Below are 14,460 nucleotides of genomic sequence, written 5' to 3' on the forward strand. Positions count from 1 at the left end.
TCAAATTCCGCAAAATGACTTGTGAAATCCTAAAGGTACTCATTGGACTTTGGGCCCTTTAGCGCAGTTAGGGTGCAAAAAAGTGCCACACATGTGGTATCGCCGTACTCGGGAGAAGTAGTACAATGTGTTTTGGGGTGTATTTTTACACATACCCATGCTGGGTGGGAGAAATAACTCTGTAAATGGACAATTGTGTGTAAAAAAAATGAAAAAATTGTCATTTACAGAGATATTTCTCCCACCCAGCATGGGTATGTGTAAAAATACACCCCAAAACACATTCTACTACTTCTCTTGAGTACGGCAATACCACATGTGTGGCACTTTTTTGCAGCCTAACTGCGCTAAGGGGCCCAAAGTCCAATGAGCACCTTTAGGCTTTACAGGGGTGCTTACAAATTAGCACCCCCCAAAATGCGAGGACAGTAAACACACCCCACAAATGACCCCATTTTGGAAAGTAGACACTTCAAGGTATTCAGAGAGGGGCATGGTGAGTCCGTGGCAGATTTCATTTTTTTTTGTCGCAAGTTAGAAGAAATGGATTCTTTTTTTTTTCTTTTTTTTTGTCACAAAGTGTCATTTTCCGCTTACTTGTGACAAAAAATAATATCTTCTATGAACTCACTATGCCTCTCAGTGAATACTTTGGGATGTCTTCTTTCCAAAATGGGGTCATTTGGGGGGTATTTATACTATCCTGGAATTCTAGCCCCTCATGAAACATGACAGGGGGTCAGAAAAGTCATAGATGCTTGAAAATGGCAAAATTCACTTTTTGCACCATAGTTTGTAAACGCTATAACTTTTACCCAAACCAATAAATATACACTGAATGGTTTTTTTTTAATCAAAAACATGTTTGTCCACATTTTTCGCGCTGCATGTATACAGAAATTTTACTTTATTTGAAAATTGTCAGCACAGAAAGTTAAAAAAAATCATTTTTTTGCCAAAATTCATGTCTTTTTTGATGAATATAATAAAAAGTAAAAATCGCAGGAGCAATCAAATAGCACCAAAAGAAAGCTTTATTAGTGACAAGAAAAGGAGCCAAAATTCATTTAGGTGGTAGGTTGTATGAGCGAGCAATAAACCGTGAAAGCTGCAGTGGTCTGAATGGAAAAAAAAGTGGCCGGTCCTTAAGGGGTAGAAAGACTGTGGTCCTCAAGTGGTTAAAGAGGAACTCCTGTGAAAATAATGTAATAAAAAAGTGCTTCATTTTTACAATAATGATGTATAAATGATTTAGTCAGTGTTTGCCCATTGTAAAATCTTTTAAATCCCTGATTTACATTCTGACATTTAGTACATGGTGACATTTTACTGTGGGCAGGTGATGTAGCTGCTGCATGTTTTTTGCAGTTGGAAACAGCTGTAAACAGCTATTTCCCACAATGCAGCAAGGTTCACAGACAGGAAACTGCCAAGAGTACGTACTCAGAATTTCTTTGTGGGAGAAGTTTCACCACAATCTCAGCCATACAGCGCCCCCTGATGGTGTGTTTGTGAAAAGGAATAGATTTCTCATGTAAAAGGGGTATCAGCCACTGATTGGGATAAAGTTCAATTCTTGGTCCGAGTTTCTCTTTAATTGGTGAAGGAGAATATGTTTTTAGCCTTGTGTGTTTGGTTCAGGCAGCTGGTTCTTGGTTATACATTCAAAACTGGCACCCAGTAAAAAAGACAAAAGAAAAGAATTGGTTAGCTTTAGTGGTTAGGTATAAATTAGCATACATAAGTATAGGGTACAGAAAGGCTGATTTAGCTGTTCCCAGTAAAATCTTAAGCTTGGAAATCAGAATCTGTTTTTTTTTTGCCAAGTACAATGAAAGTTGTACCCACAATTGTGTTAGGCACATACAGGGTTGGTGATGGTACAGTACAAAGTAAGAAATACATAAAGAGAAGGACCAGCGAGGTGGAGCTGACTCTATATCAGTTGCGCTCGACTGCTCTGCGGCGATTCAGATGCCCCTTCAGAGAGTCCATGAAGAGAGAGAGAGAGAGAGAGTGAGAGAGAGAGAGAGAGAGAACTAAAGATATAGCCCTCAGCTTGCTGCCTAATCCAATGCGGGCAGTCAGGAGGCTTAACAGCAGTTGCAGGCGGAGGGCACCCGACCTGCTGGGGAGAGCAGGAGTTCTAGGAGGCCATACTGGGCTGCAGGGATCCCAAGCCGTACATTTCTTATTATTGTGGCAATGTGAGGGGCTCTGTGGCAGACAGCAGTGTCCCAATGGCTGGTGGAGGCCATGTTGCTGAGGACTCCGACATCCAGGGGCCTGTGGGAATAATTAATAGATTCTGTGGGCACAGTTCGCATCCATGTGGCAGTGTAAGGGGTTCAGTGGCAGACAGCAGTGTTCGAATGACTAGTAGGAGCCACGTTGCCGAGGACCCCAACAGATCCAGGGGCCTGCGATGGATGGTGGGGACCATGTTGCTGAGAAACCAGACAGATCCAGAGGCCTGCAGGAACAGCAATCCACCTGGCAGTGGATGAGGCCTGGTTGCTGGTTAGCGGCTTGCTAATTTGGTGCTGGGTGGTGGGATGCATGAACCCCAGGCAGCAGCAGAAGGGCAAGCAGCTTTTGGCCTGGCTAGAGCAGCAGCAGTACTAACCTGCCATAGCCACAGCGATGGAGCAGCCCCCCAAATGCAGAGCAACTGAGAGTGGCGGCGAAGGAGCAGCCCATGGCTTCCTTACATGTGGCGTCCTGGTCTCCCTTAGCAGCGGCTTTGATCAGCCTGTGTGATAAGGATGCTCGCTTGTTCTTGTCGCTTCAGTGCAGGCGGCGGCTTTGTTCTGTGTGCCATAGCTACCTTTCTGGCCCATTAATGGACAGGTTATTGTTAAGCATCAGGAAGGTATCAACCTTAGCGGGGAGGTTTGGTTTAGGGGAAGCCAATTAACTCTGTATGTTTTTGGGCCCAATGACATCTTACCCGAGTCTATGGTGGCCTGGAGGGGAAATAGAAATTAAGCATACCCACGGCTTTTTAGTAAAGAGGGGACACTCACCAGCCCCTTAAGTAAGCGTTACTTCTCCCTGGGGCGGCCACTATAAATTACATGGCAACAAGTGACTCTGAACTAAAGTCGCACTGTGCCCCAGACCAGGGATGCGCATGGGCAGGCTTCTCGGCTCCTTCCCTTCCCTCTGCTGCGCGTCATTATGTGGTTCACGCTTGGAGGGGAGGAAGAAGCCAGGAAGCCTGCGCATGCGCAGAGAGGACCCTGCAGGCTCCCTGGTCTGGGGCACAGCGCAACTTTGTTTCAGTGTCGTTTGTTGCCATCTAATTTATAGCGGCCACCCGGGGAGAATCAGCGCTTACTGAAGGGGCTGGTGAGTGTCCCCTCCTTACTAAATGTAAGCATACCCATTGCTTCTGCTTAGGGTCCCTTTAAGGTGCCTGTAGAGGCTATGATTTCTCTGTTTGATCCCCCAGAATGTCTGACTGATCAAATCAAAAGTATTGATCAGACAAGATGGAAAACCTACACAATCGGGGCTGGTCAGGAGGGGCAGTAACAGCCCACATCGTTGCATTGCATCGAACAGTGCCACGCTGCAGTTTAATTGATTTTCAATCAGATTTTCAGTCTGAATCTGGAATCTACTGAAAATGGATGTGCTTTGTAAGGCAAAAATCGATTCCAACTGGGTGGCAATACATGTGCATGACCAGCTTTAGACTAGGGACATTAGACTGGCTATGGTAGGGATTATATTACGAGCTCCTCTGCAGTAAAGTGCTGTGGAAGAGTCAGCGGTATATAAACACATAATAATATGAATTTGGGAAGGGACGTTGCATTTTGTTCTCAATTTGTATGAATATTTTCCTACAAGATATACTGTATTCTGCCATTTTACTCAATCTTCCATGCATTTTCCATAAGTGTTTTATAAAACTGGCTGAAATGTTTCCACATAATACAAGTGAGATCCTAGACCTCCATTCTATCACATACAACTACAACTAGATTGCTACCTATCTGTCTGGTTAGCAAAGCTAGTAAGCAAGGCAAGTCAGGAGGAAATGTTAGAAGCCATGTTAGATTATTTATTACCAAAAAGACCACCTCTGATCTTGAGACTGCAGTCTGATTAAGTAGAGGACATTTCAGTCTTCCAGATAATCAATAGCTGTGTCCAGCTTGCAATTACACAATAGAGAGGCATGAGAGCCTCTACAAGCAGCCAAAGCAGGGAGTTGTTCAGCTGAATATGAACTGGAGCAACAAATACATTCCACAAATAAGTGAGAAATTAAGTGTGAAAGTTGATGTATTTCTGCCCACACTGATGTGGTCATGTGAATGACAATTCAGGACTGGACAACACGCTACATGTTTCATTAGTAAGAGTTTTTATACTTAAGACTTTGCTAGATTTCTATTGTCTTCCTCAAAATAAAGCACAACTGAGCACCGCTCAGTGGCCATTTAATAAAAGAAGACGATCTACAGAATCCTGCCACTGAAATACAAAATGAAACCTAAAATTAGTGGCTCCGCAACTCTATCACTCTCAGCAAAACCTCATCTAAGAGTCGTAATAGAATTTAGATTAGAGTTTCAGATTTTGTCAGCATCTAAAACATATGCACATTGTTACTGAAATGAAAAATACCTCAAGCACAACTTTAAATAAATCAGATCCAAATTCACAGTAGCAAGTTATTTTTTCTTTTACCTACACTGTCTAAGGTCTAGTTCATATGTTCAATGTTCATTGGTCAAAACGATCTCTACATATTTTTCAAGTGTCAGGTTAGAAGTGATAGCTGTATAGACATGCAGTTTGTCTTTTTAGCTGAGCAGCATATATTTTGCTCCATGAAGAGGAAAGTGAGATGGACCCTCGAGAGGCACCATATTACTCTGAAATTTCAGCACAATAATGGTACGTACACACTTGCGATAACGATTGTTTACAAGGAACAAAATTTACCAGACGTACAATATTGGAACGATTGGAAAGCAATGATGGGAAGCAGCAATCATCATACACATTTTAACGATCGTTCTCGCAGAAAAGAACGATCAGAGGGAAATGTTGCGTACATAATTATATAAAATAAAAAATAAAATTAAAAAAAACCACAAACATGGGGTTACAATAGATTATTATTATTTATTATTATTTAGTATTTATATAGCGCCGACATATTACGCAGCGCTGTACAGTGTATATATATATATATTGTCTTGTCACTAACTGTCCCTCAAAGGAGCTCACAATCTAATCCCTACTATTGCCATATGTCTATATTATGTAGTGTAAGTACTGTAGTCTAGGGCCAATTTTAGGGGGAGCCAATTAACTTATCTGTATGTTTTTGGAATGTGGGAGTAAACCGGAGTGCCCGGAGGAAACCCACGCAGACACGGAGAGAACATACAAACTCTTTGCAGATAGTGCCCTGGCTGGGATTCGAACCAGGGACCCAGCGCTGCAAGGTGAGAGAGCTAACCACTATGCCACCGTGCTGCCCAATAGATACAAATATATGATAGTTAACTTGCAAATAAAGTTTATTTGAAATTTGTAATGTAACAATCTTTACAGGCCGCGCTACACAGGAAGTACGGAAGCTGGCTAAAATCCAACGCAGGTGCATTGGCCCTTGTAACGATCGTGCTCGGCAGATAACTGTACACACTATAGTCTTGCAACGATTGTCATTAAATATGATCCGTCCTGTTTGATTTTCTCATCGTGCCGATATCGTTCGTCATTGTACGTAATGATCATTTGGTAAAGTTCTTTACCCGATTGTCGGCAGACCGATCATTAAGCTGCTGTTTCAAACGAACATAGTAGCAAGTGTCTATGTTCCATAAGTCAAATCTCTGAAGATGAGGCAATGCTGGGGGACTCCTGAACACACTTCAATTTCTGGCTGAAAGGATTCAAAAAGGCCCCGTAACGACATATAGCAAAAAGCACTTAATTATTCAGGATACCCAATTTTATGTTAATTATCTTGGTTTTAGCATCAGAAAACACATCTTCTAGCTATGTATTCCTGAACATTGGTATGTAATCTTACCCTCAACACACATCAATGTTACTGATGCTGAAAACCGGACAAAAGCAGAGACAAGCACGTTAGTGAGCTCAGAGGGCAGTGACTGCGGGGAGACTGACAGGGCAGAGATCCTATATTAGGAAGGCTCAGGCAGGCTAACCGGGAAACAGCAGGCTAAGAGCAGCAAAAAGGGATAAGCACAGGGAAAAGCCAACGGGTGGGAGGTCCTGGTCGTGAAGGGAGGGGGGAACAGCAAAGGAACGTCGTGGCTGTTACCAGGGATGCAACAGCATCCATCTGTGGGAGCGCAGTTTTAATACTCTGCCTCTCAATCAAGCAGGGTGCAGTACCGCCCACTGCCACCAAGCTAAAAGTAGGAGAAGCGCACATGCGCCCCTAACAACAGAGGACGCCAGCTCCAGGAAGCATGTCGGGCTGGTGTCCTCCGCCATGCGGTAACAGAAGTGAGAAGGAGCAACGTGGGACTCGGTGGCAAGAGAGTAATGAGCAATCGTTACCTTCCACCGTCCATACAGGAGTGCCGGCTGCGGAGGAAAGGTAGTAAAAATCAATAGTTACAAATTTATAAAGTAATACTGTAAAATAAAAAAAGCAATTTTATTCATTAAATTATATTCAGTAAAGTGCCTCTTTAAAGGATAACTTAGCCCTTAAGGGTGGGCGGGTGGATTTTGGGTGTAATCTAATCTATTTTTTTTTTTTTTTGTAATTAAAGAATTATGATTGATTGTTCAGATTCACTGTAATTTTTAAAGAAATCTGACCAGTGTATCACACAATTATGAAAAAGAAAAAAATTGGTTGGGTCTAGTGGTAAACTATTTTCGGTTTAAAATCGAAAATCGTGATCAGGGTGTTTCTTCCTGGAGTAATAAGCTGCACAATAGGAAAGCCTATTACTAAGTTCTACACCTGGGTTAAAGCTGGGTTTTGTGTCATGGATGGTCAGAGCGATCTGATCCATCCTTGTGTATCGAAATAGTGTATTGATTCGAAATCGCAATTTCTTGCAGAAGTCGTGCAATTCAATCTTTTTCTAAAATCGTTCAGGCCTAGTTGGGTCTGTAAGTTCAGATATCTACCATACACCCTTTATTTTCTGAAAAATGTATCTGAACTCTTCAATACGGACACTCTAAAAAAAAAAATAGACTTTTCTAAACAACCAATTGTTTTTAACATTTTAATCATTTTGTATCATATATGGCCACCTTTAGGGAGATGTGATTTTCCTAATTTATCAAAACTCTAGTATTGCATGGACAGCATATTTTTTTTAAAATGGATGTGTTCTGACAGGATCAGTCCAAGTTTGTGAGATAAATTTATTATCAGGACCACATTAGTTATGCACAGTTCACACACTGCAAGAAAAAGTAGTGTACTGTTGCTGTGGTTGTAGCCTAATTTGAATCATTTGGCGAATCGGCAATACCACAATCTGACTGTAAATATAAAGTTTAAATTTTATTCTACTCACATTAAAAAAAAATGGCTTAGCACTACTATATGTTAAACTAATCTTAAAAGCCTTCTTATGCTTAGCTAGCTATAAAACTTTATGTAAGATTTGGGAAAGTAGTAGAAATGGAACTATGAGAACACCTTGTCAGCATTCATTAAAACAAGTCCTGATCCTTCTGCGTTTGGCATATGGCAGGAAACATTCCCACAGCATGGTTTTATCTTTAAATATCTTATTTCTGGAATGTAAACATGCATTTAACCACAACTTCAATGCACTGTGATACAGGGGTTGCAACTTTACATTGTTTCTTCAATTGTGCTATACAAATATGTAATGTATTGGATCTGCTTTGGCCTCAATTCACAAAGCATTACCGCGTGCAGTAAAGCAGAAAGCAACTGATTTTATAGAACGTTTTGTTAAAGGTCAATTCACAAAGGCTGTTACTGAATAGCAGACTAAAATTACTAGCTTGTGAGATAAATACCTCATACATGTTAATTCACAAATAATAACGTACCTAATACTAGTGGGATGTTCGGTATTTTATATTGATGCCCCATGTATATAAGCTGTGTTCTCTGACATCTTGTCAGCATACATGAATCGAGGTTTATTAACCGAAAGCTTATTCCATTTCTTCTAAGTTAGCCAATAAATGGTGTAATCCTGATTCAAAAATTCTTGCTTTTACCAATGGCTAATATAGTACTATAACTCTAATGCCCATCTTTAGAGATGGGCAACTAGAAATGTACCAATCCAAGTCAGAAGGAAGACCATACGAGTTGACCAATACCAAACTGCATATAATTTGAATTAAATGTGCATGGAAGCCAGAAAAACTTGCATCTCGCTGATCACCTCTACTCATAGTAGGCATAACCCCTAAGTGCACAAGGCAATAAATGTCTTGATACAGCCAGGTAAAACTACTGCTTTAGATTAAAAGATAGCTCACTAAAAGCAGAAGGTGGCACATTTAAAAAGCTAGCCACCAACAGTTAGGGCTTGTTCACACTACAAGAGCTTTTTAAGAACTAGAGGTTTGAAAAGCTCTTGCTAATGCAATGCTATGGGGGATTTTTATCAAACCAAAATCGCTTCAGTGTAAACAAACACATAGGATAAGATTAGCAAGAACTTTTAAAATTACAAAGCGCTCAGGAAAGCTCTTGTAGTGTGAACAAGTCCTTAGGCTGGTTTCACAGTGGGACGTTACAGGCGCACGTTAGAGCAGCCTGTAACACAACCCACCGCACAGCAATGAAAAATCAATGGGCTGTTCACAGTGCCCACGTTGCGTTACTTAGTAACGCTGTGTCATAAGACAACGTACTGCATGCAGTACTTTATAAGCGGCAGAGCCGCGTTAGACTGCTTGCACATGCTCAGTAATGTTGGGGAGGAGCGGAGAGCGGCCAGGCACATGGCTAATTAATATTCACTGCACTCAGTGACGTGCAGTGTTTACTTCCTGGAGCGGCCGCTCTGTGTGGCGATTGGCCGGGCGGGACCACGTGATGCCGCATGCGTCCAAGAGTGCGCATCACGGACGCCAGAGTGAGCTGCACAACACGGCTCACTCCGACGTCCACACCAGAGAGCACCAGGCGTTGCGTTAGGGGCACGTTATGTGCCCTATAACGTCCCCTAAAACGCAACGTCCTACTGTGAAACCAGCCTCAGTCTGGCCACACATGTATATATTTTAAAAGGCAGTCTTAACTCATTTGGGACCAGGTGACTCTGGTCCCTTAAAAACCAGACCCTTTTTTCATTTTTCTCCTTTGTGATCACTATAATTGGCTCACGGTGATGACAGGGTCAGGAGACAAGAACATTGTTAGTCAGCTGAGTTTAGTGCCAGTGGGGCACATGGTGCCCCATTTCAGTGGTCCCCAACCTTTCTTGACCCAAGGACCGCTTCAGCATTAGGCAATTTTTCCAAGGCCCGGGCAAATGCAAGCGTATGCGGGGGTGTAATTACGCGTGGGGGAGGCACAGGCTTGTTCTACAGGCAGGGTCATTGCATAAAGAAGTCCTGGCAACACCAGCCTTACCTAACCACTATCTTCATTACCCTCAGCACTTTGGAAAAGATGTCTTTGCACTGGGGCTGCTGCATAAGCCACCAGCACAAGGTACATCTGGTGTGACAGGTGGTGTGAAGGGGGGTACTGCCTGGGCTTCCTTATCTACTGGCACAGTCATTTCCTACTCTCATCTGCCTCCCTCACTTTTACCCTTCCCTCCACCCCACAGCCCCTTTACCCATCTCCCCAGAGTCCTCACATTTACTTCACCCTTCTCTCCTCCCTACACCCACTTCACACTTCCCTACTCCCACACTCACTTCACCCTTCCCCTCTTCTTCCCACACTAGCTTCCAGAATCAGCTGCTCACCTCCATGCAGACTGAACTCGGTTGCTGGCAAGAGACCAGAGCGTCCCAGTCATCCTCACTGGGGACTGCCACCTGGTGTCCATCCATACAGACAGAAAGCATACTGCATTACAAATAACAGACACTAGGTGGCAGCAGTAACAATGGCTGCAGACGGCTCTTCTCTATAGCTTCTGGAAAACTTCGGTGACACTTCTCTCTGTACTGTGATAACAGACGGCACGGCCCAGCTCAGAGCAGACTGCGGCCGCCAGTGGGCCTAGGCTTGGGGGTTAAGGGCCCCTGTCCTATTTGACAGAGCCAATGTAGTAAAATATACGCTGCATCAGGCTTAAAGGATACCAGAGCTGAAAGGCTCTGGTAAAAATTGAAGGTGCAGTAGGGTAGGGGAGGTATAAGCAAATACTTACCGCATATCCTACACTGAGTCATTAATTTTATAATGACTGTGCCAAAAAGTACAAAAATAAATGTAAAACTGTGTAATTGGTAAAATATACAGTATATATATATATATATATATATATATATATATATATACACACACATATATATATATATATATATATATATATATATATGTTCTATCTGATATCTTAATGTTCATGTAGCTCAAGACGTTCCCAATCTCTCATTTTAATCACACTCCATTAAAAGTGTTGCATAGATGCAATCATTTCATTGAATCGAAAGAGCCACTGAATGATCCCAACATTAACATGTGGCAAGCATTATATCACGGTCTGCAAAAAGCGGTTTATTAACACATCACAAGTTCAGTTTAAAAACACAATTGTCTCATTCCAAGATCAAAGCCTCAATTCGTATTTTCCCACAGCTATAGGTTCTCTTTTTGTTGTACTGCAAAATGGAGAATTCAATCAGATGCTGAAAGTATCGCAAAGCTATTTTCCCTCAGACTTGTCTGCTAATCAGGCCTGCATATTGAAATATAGGCTATTTGCACTGCATTTAGCTGGCCTCTTTCCGACCACTTTCTATAAGAAAATTAGCATCTCATCAATAAAAAAGCAAGATACATTTGAGACAAAAAAAGCAATACACTGGCTCTTTGAATGGGGGTATTCAGAGAACATTTACGTTTTCATCCTGTCAGCCTCTCAGTGATCAGAGAAGGTGCACTCTAGAGGATGCAAGCGCTCCGGGAACTGGGAGAATCCATTTATTTTAGAAATGTCTATCTCATGCAGGTGCCCTGTCACCTTCTGTTAATGAAATGCTGCCATGCACTGATCAGTGTGCTCCAGAGACAGTCGGGCTGAAGAAGAATCGTCATGCTAACACTTATACCTGCACTTTCAATTCTACGGGGTAGAAACAACCCAGAAGATGTTCTTTCATACCAAAGGCAAGCCCTATGAATATCCTGATTTCTGCATGACTTCACATGTAGGGCATCCTACTGGAATTAGAAAAATGTGTGAAAAAGTGAAAGAACCTGTGAAAATCGCTGAAAAACAGCAATTCTAATCATAGCAGGTGTGAGTGTGAGTGGAGGAGGATAGAATAAGCATGAAGCAAAAACCATTGTGCTGACAATATACTATACAAAAAAAACCAAAATCAGCAGTGAATGCCTAACATGCCACTTCTTAGTTGGAAACAGAGATTAAGTAGATGAAAGTCCTTCTAGACAAGATCAAATATAGATCAGAGGTGAGCAACATGACAGTGAAAAGCACATTATCATTGATTTGTTCTATATCCACAACATGACAAAAGAAAGGCATAGCTACTGCAATTTGCAGAGGGAAAGGAAAGGTAATGTAGGTGCATTATATACACACTAAGGTCATCCATAAATGCGAGACTGCACACCAGAAAATCTTAACACTGTCACTTACTCATTTCACATGTAACCTTATTATTTTTTATTATTATTATTATTATTATTATTAACAGCACACCTGAAGTGAGAGTGAAAGGAAGGCTGATACTTCAATTTCCTTTTAAAGCAAACCTGTTAAAAACAAAAAGCTAGATACTTATGCCTGTAGAGGCTTCTCCGACCATTCAAAGTGTACCTTAGCTCTTGCACAGCAGACAACGAAAACACATATAGTTGCTGGGAAATTCACTGTGTCTCTCTTTAGAGAGGTTAGCCTGTCTCATTAGGCCTTATCAGAACGTAATCAGCAAGTGTAAATCAGGGCTGTTAGCTGTCTCTGAACTGTGCTAAGGTGTGCCATTGTTCTGGGCTAATACGTAAACAATGGAGGTTAACCCTTTCTGTGCTCCCAGGATACCAGGAATTAAATACTGCAGGGGTTTTGTAAGCTTTTTTGTAAGTTGTAACAGATAAATGTTTTTCTTTAAAGGTTATTATGCTGCTGCTTATCTTTTAGAGCAGAGAGGCATTTCTGAGTTTAGGTATGCTTTAAGCCCATCAGGACACAATTCTTCTTTGCGGCCCTGCTGCCGTACGTGTATGAAGGCAGCTGCGCTGCACATGCGCGCTGCCGGCTCACATCTGCGCAGTAGCATGTATCCGCTCAAGCACAGAGGAGAAAGTCATGCATGAGTGACTGTGCAGCAACGATTGCACACATATGAGAGCGCGGCCAAGCGAACAGATTTGAAGAGCCGCTGGATTATCCAGAGGCATCCCTCTACTGAGGGAACTATATTGCTTTTTCTCCAAATTTAGCTTCACATACAATCTAATTAAACAATCCAAATTGCCTGCTTGTCCCTCTCACTAACAGGCCCTGTTCACAGTGGTCAGTTGGGGCTGTTCACAGTACTGAGTTGTGAGGGACTCTGTATTAAAGTCTATGTCCAGTCTCTATTGCAGCTCACACACATTTTAAAACGTGCATTATGCAACTGACCGTTATGAACTTAGCCTAAATGTTCTTTAAATGTAGCAGTCATTTGAGCACTCTGTCCTTTTTCTTCAGATGCCCACTCATCCAATGTACAGCATACATAATGCAGTCCAAGGACAAACCACAACCCACAGAATAGATAAAATATGATCTTTACTTTTGATCTGAAGGGAATTATCGAAAATAAATTGTTTGCTAAAAATCAAACTGTTAATGAGCACCTTAAAGTAAACCTGAGAAAAGCTAAAGCAAAAGTGTTATACATACCTGAGGCTTCCTCCAGCTCCCATTCAGGCTGCCAAGTCCCTCGACGTCTTCCCCCTCCTCCTGGATTCCCGTAATTCAGTTCGGTAGTCCAGTCAGTCGGTGCGTACTGGGCATGCACGCGCCCTGTCACCTGCGCGTTTGCTCATCTCAGATTCACTATAAAGAGGAACTTTAGTGAAAAGAGGAAAAATGTAATGCAGTACATTGCAAAGTGAGAAATAAAAAAATAGAAGAGAGATCAAGAAAAAACAAATATCCACCATGTAATTTGTTCATATTGTTGGAACCACAATCGGCCTGCACGTAAACATGAAGAAAAAAAACAGGCAGCACCAACTGTCATTATTTTTAACCATACCCTCTGACAATGCAATAGTTTAAAAGGTTGTTTTTTATAGATCGTATATCTATATACGTATATGCACTGAGGGAGATACTGGTTGCTTGGCAGTTGGAATGAGCTGTTATTTCCCACAATGCAACACTGTTCACAGACAGCAAACTGTCAAGACCTAAGTCCTGACATCACACTGTGGAAGTTGTTTCACTACAATATCATCCAAACAGATTCCTTTGATGATCTATTCAAGAACAGGTAAAGATTTCTCATCGGAAAAGGGGTATCAGCTGCTGATTGGGATGACGTTCAATTCTTGGTTACAGTTCCTCTTTAAAGTAGGGTTTTAACAGTTTTTTCATTAAGATGATCAGTCACGGTTTGGAATTTGGCTGGGAATGGGCACCAAATGCACCACTAAAAACAGTGTCAGATATTAGAGCTACAAAATGATGAATACCGTAATTGAGTTGCCAATATCCAGCACCTAAAAATACTTCTCTGCTGAATTAGTTCAGAAATATTTGCACAACCTTGCTACTTTGGAGGGTAACGGGGCAAGTGGAAGGTTGGTTATCTTTTCCCGAGAAAACCTCTCTTTCATCTTCTTTCAGTGTCTACAGGAACACACAGAGCAATGAGCTGGTGCTAAAGCTGCTGTACCAGAAGGAGCAAGTTGCAAGATATACATTTTCTAGGTATAGATGAATTACAATCTTTTTTTTTTTTTTTTTTATTATGTGAGGATTACAAAGACCATCTATTTTACTGCAAACACAGGCAGTGTTATATTCAAAACAATTTTCCTTGTAACAATGAATAGGCAACTGTGCACAGAAAGGGAAAATATAATATATTTAAATTACAAGCTTATAAAACAGATATCTGAAAATAAAGCAGATAAAGTGGTGAATAACTTTCTAAACCAAAATGTCTCTGCAGTGGCAGCACAGCGCCATACTACTACGTATGATTACTTTCATCCATTGCACAAAAACAGAGAGGTTCGGCAATGGTACACAATAAACAATAAGAATAATAGTTCGGGATCAAAAGACCCTTTACACT

At 41.6% G+C, this 14,460-nt stretch overlaps 1 protein-coding gene across 2 annotated transcripts in view; it reads right to left on the reverse strand.

The window, feature by feature from the left end:
• Positions 1 to 14,460, reverse strand: part of COG5 (component of oligomeric golgi complex 5) — a 497,428-nt gene that overhangs the window by 323,204 nt on the left and 159,764 nt on the right. Inside the window, exon 7 of one of the 2 annotated variants that reach the window (XM_068276283.1) lies at positions 6,562 to 6,588. The exons of the other annotated variant lie outside the window; for it this stretch is intronic. Coding sequence (XP_068132384.1) covers positions 6,562 to 6,588 — 27 coding nt within the window. The remainder of the gene's footprint in view (positions 1 to 6,561; positions 6,589 to 14,460) is intronic. 2 annotated transcript variants of the gene reach the window in all.

This window comes from Hyperolius riggenbachi, chromosome 3 (assembly GCF_040937935.1).
Source record: "Hyperolius riggenbachi isolate aHypRig1 chromosome 3, aHypRig1.pri, whole genome shotgun sequence".
NCBI classification, from domain to species: Eukaryota; Metazoa; Chordata; class Amphibia; order Anura; family Hyperoliidae; genus Hyperolius; species Hyperolius riggenbachi.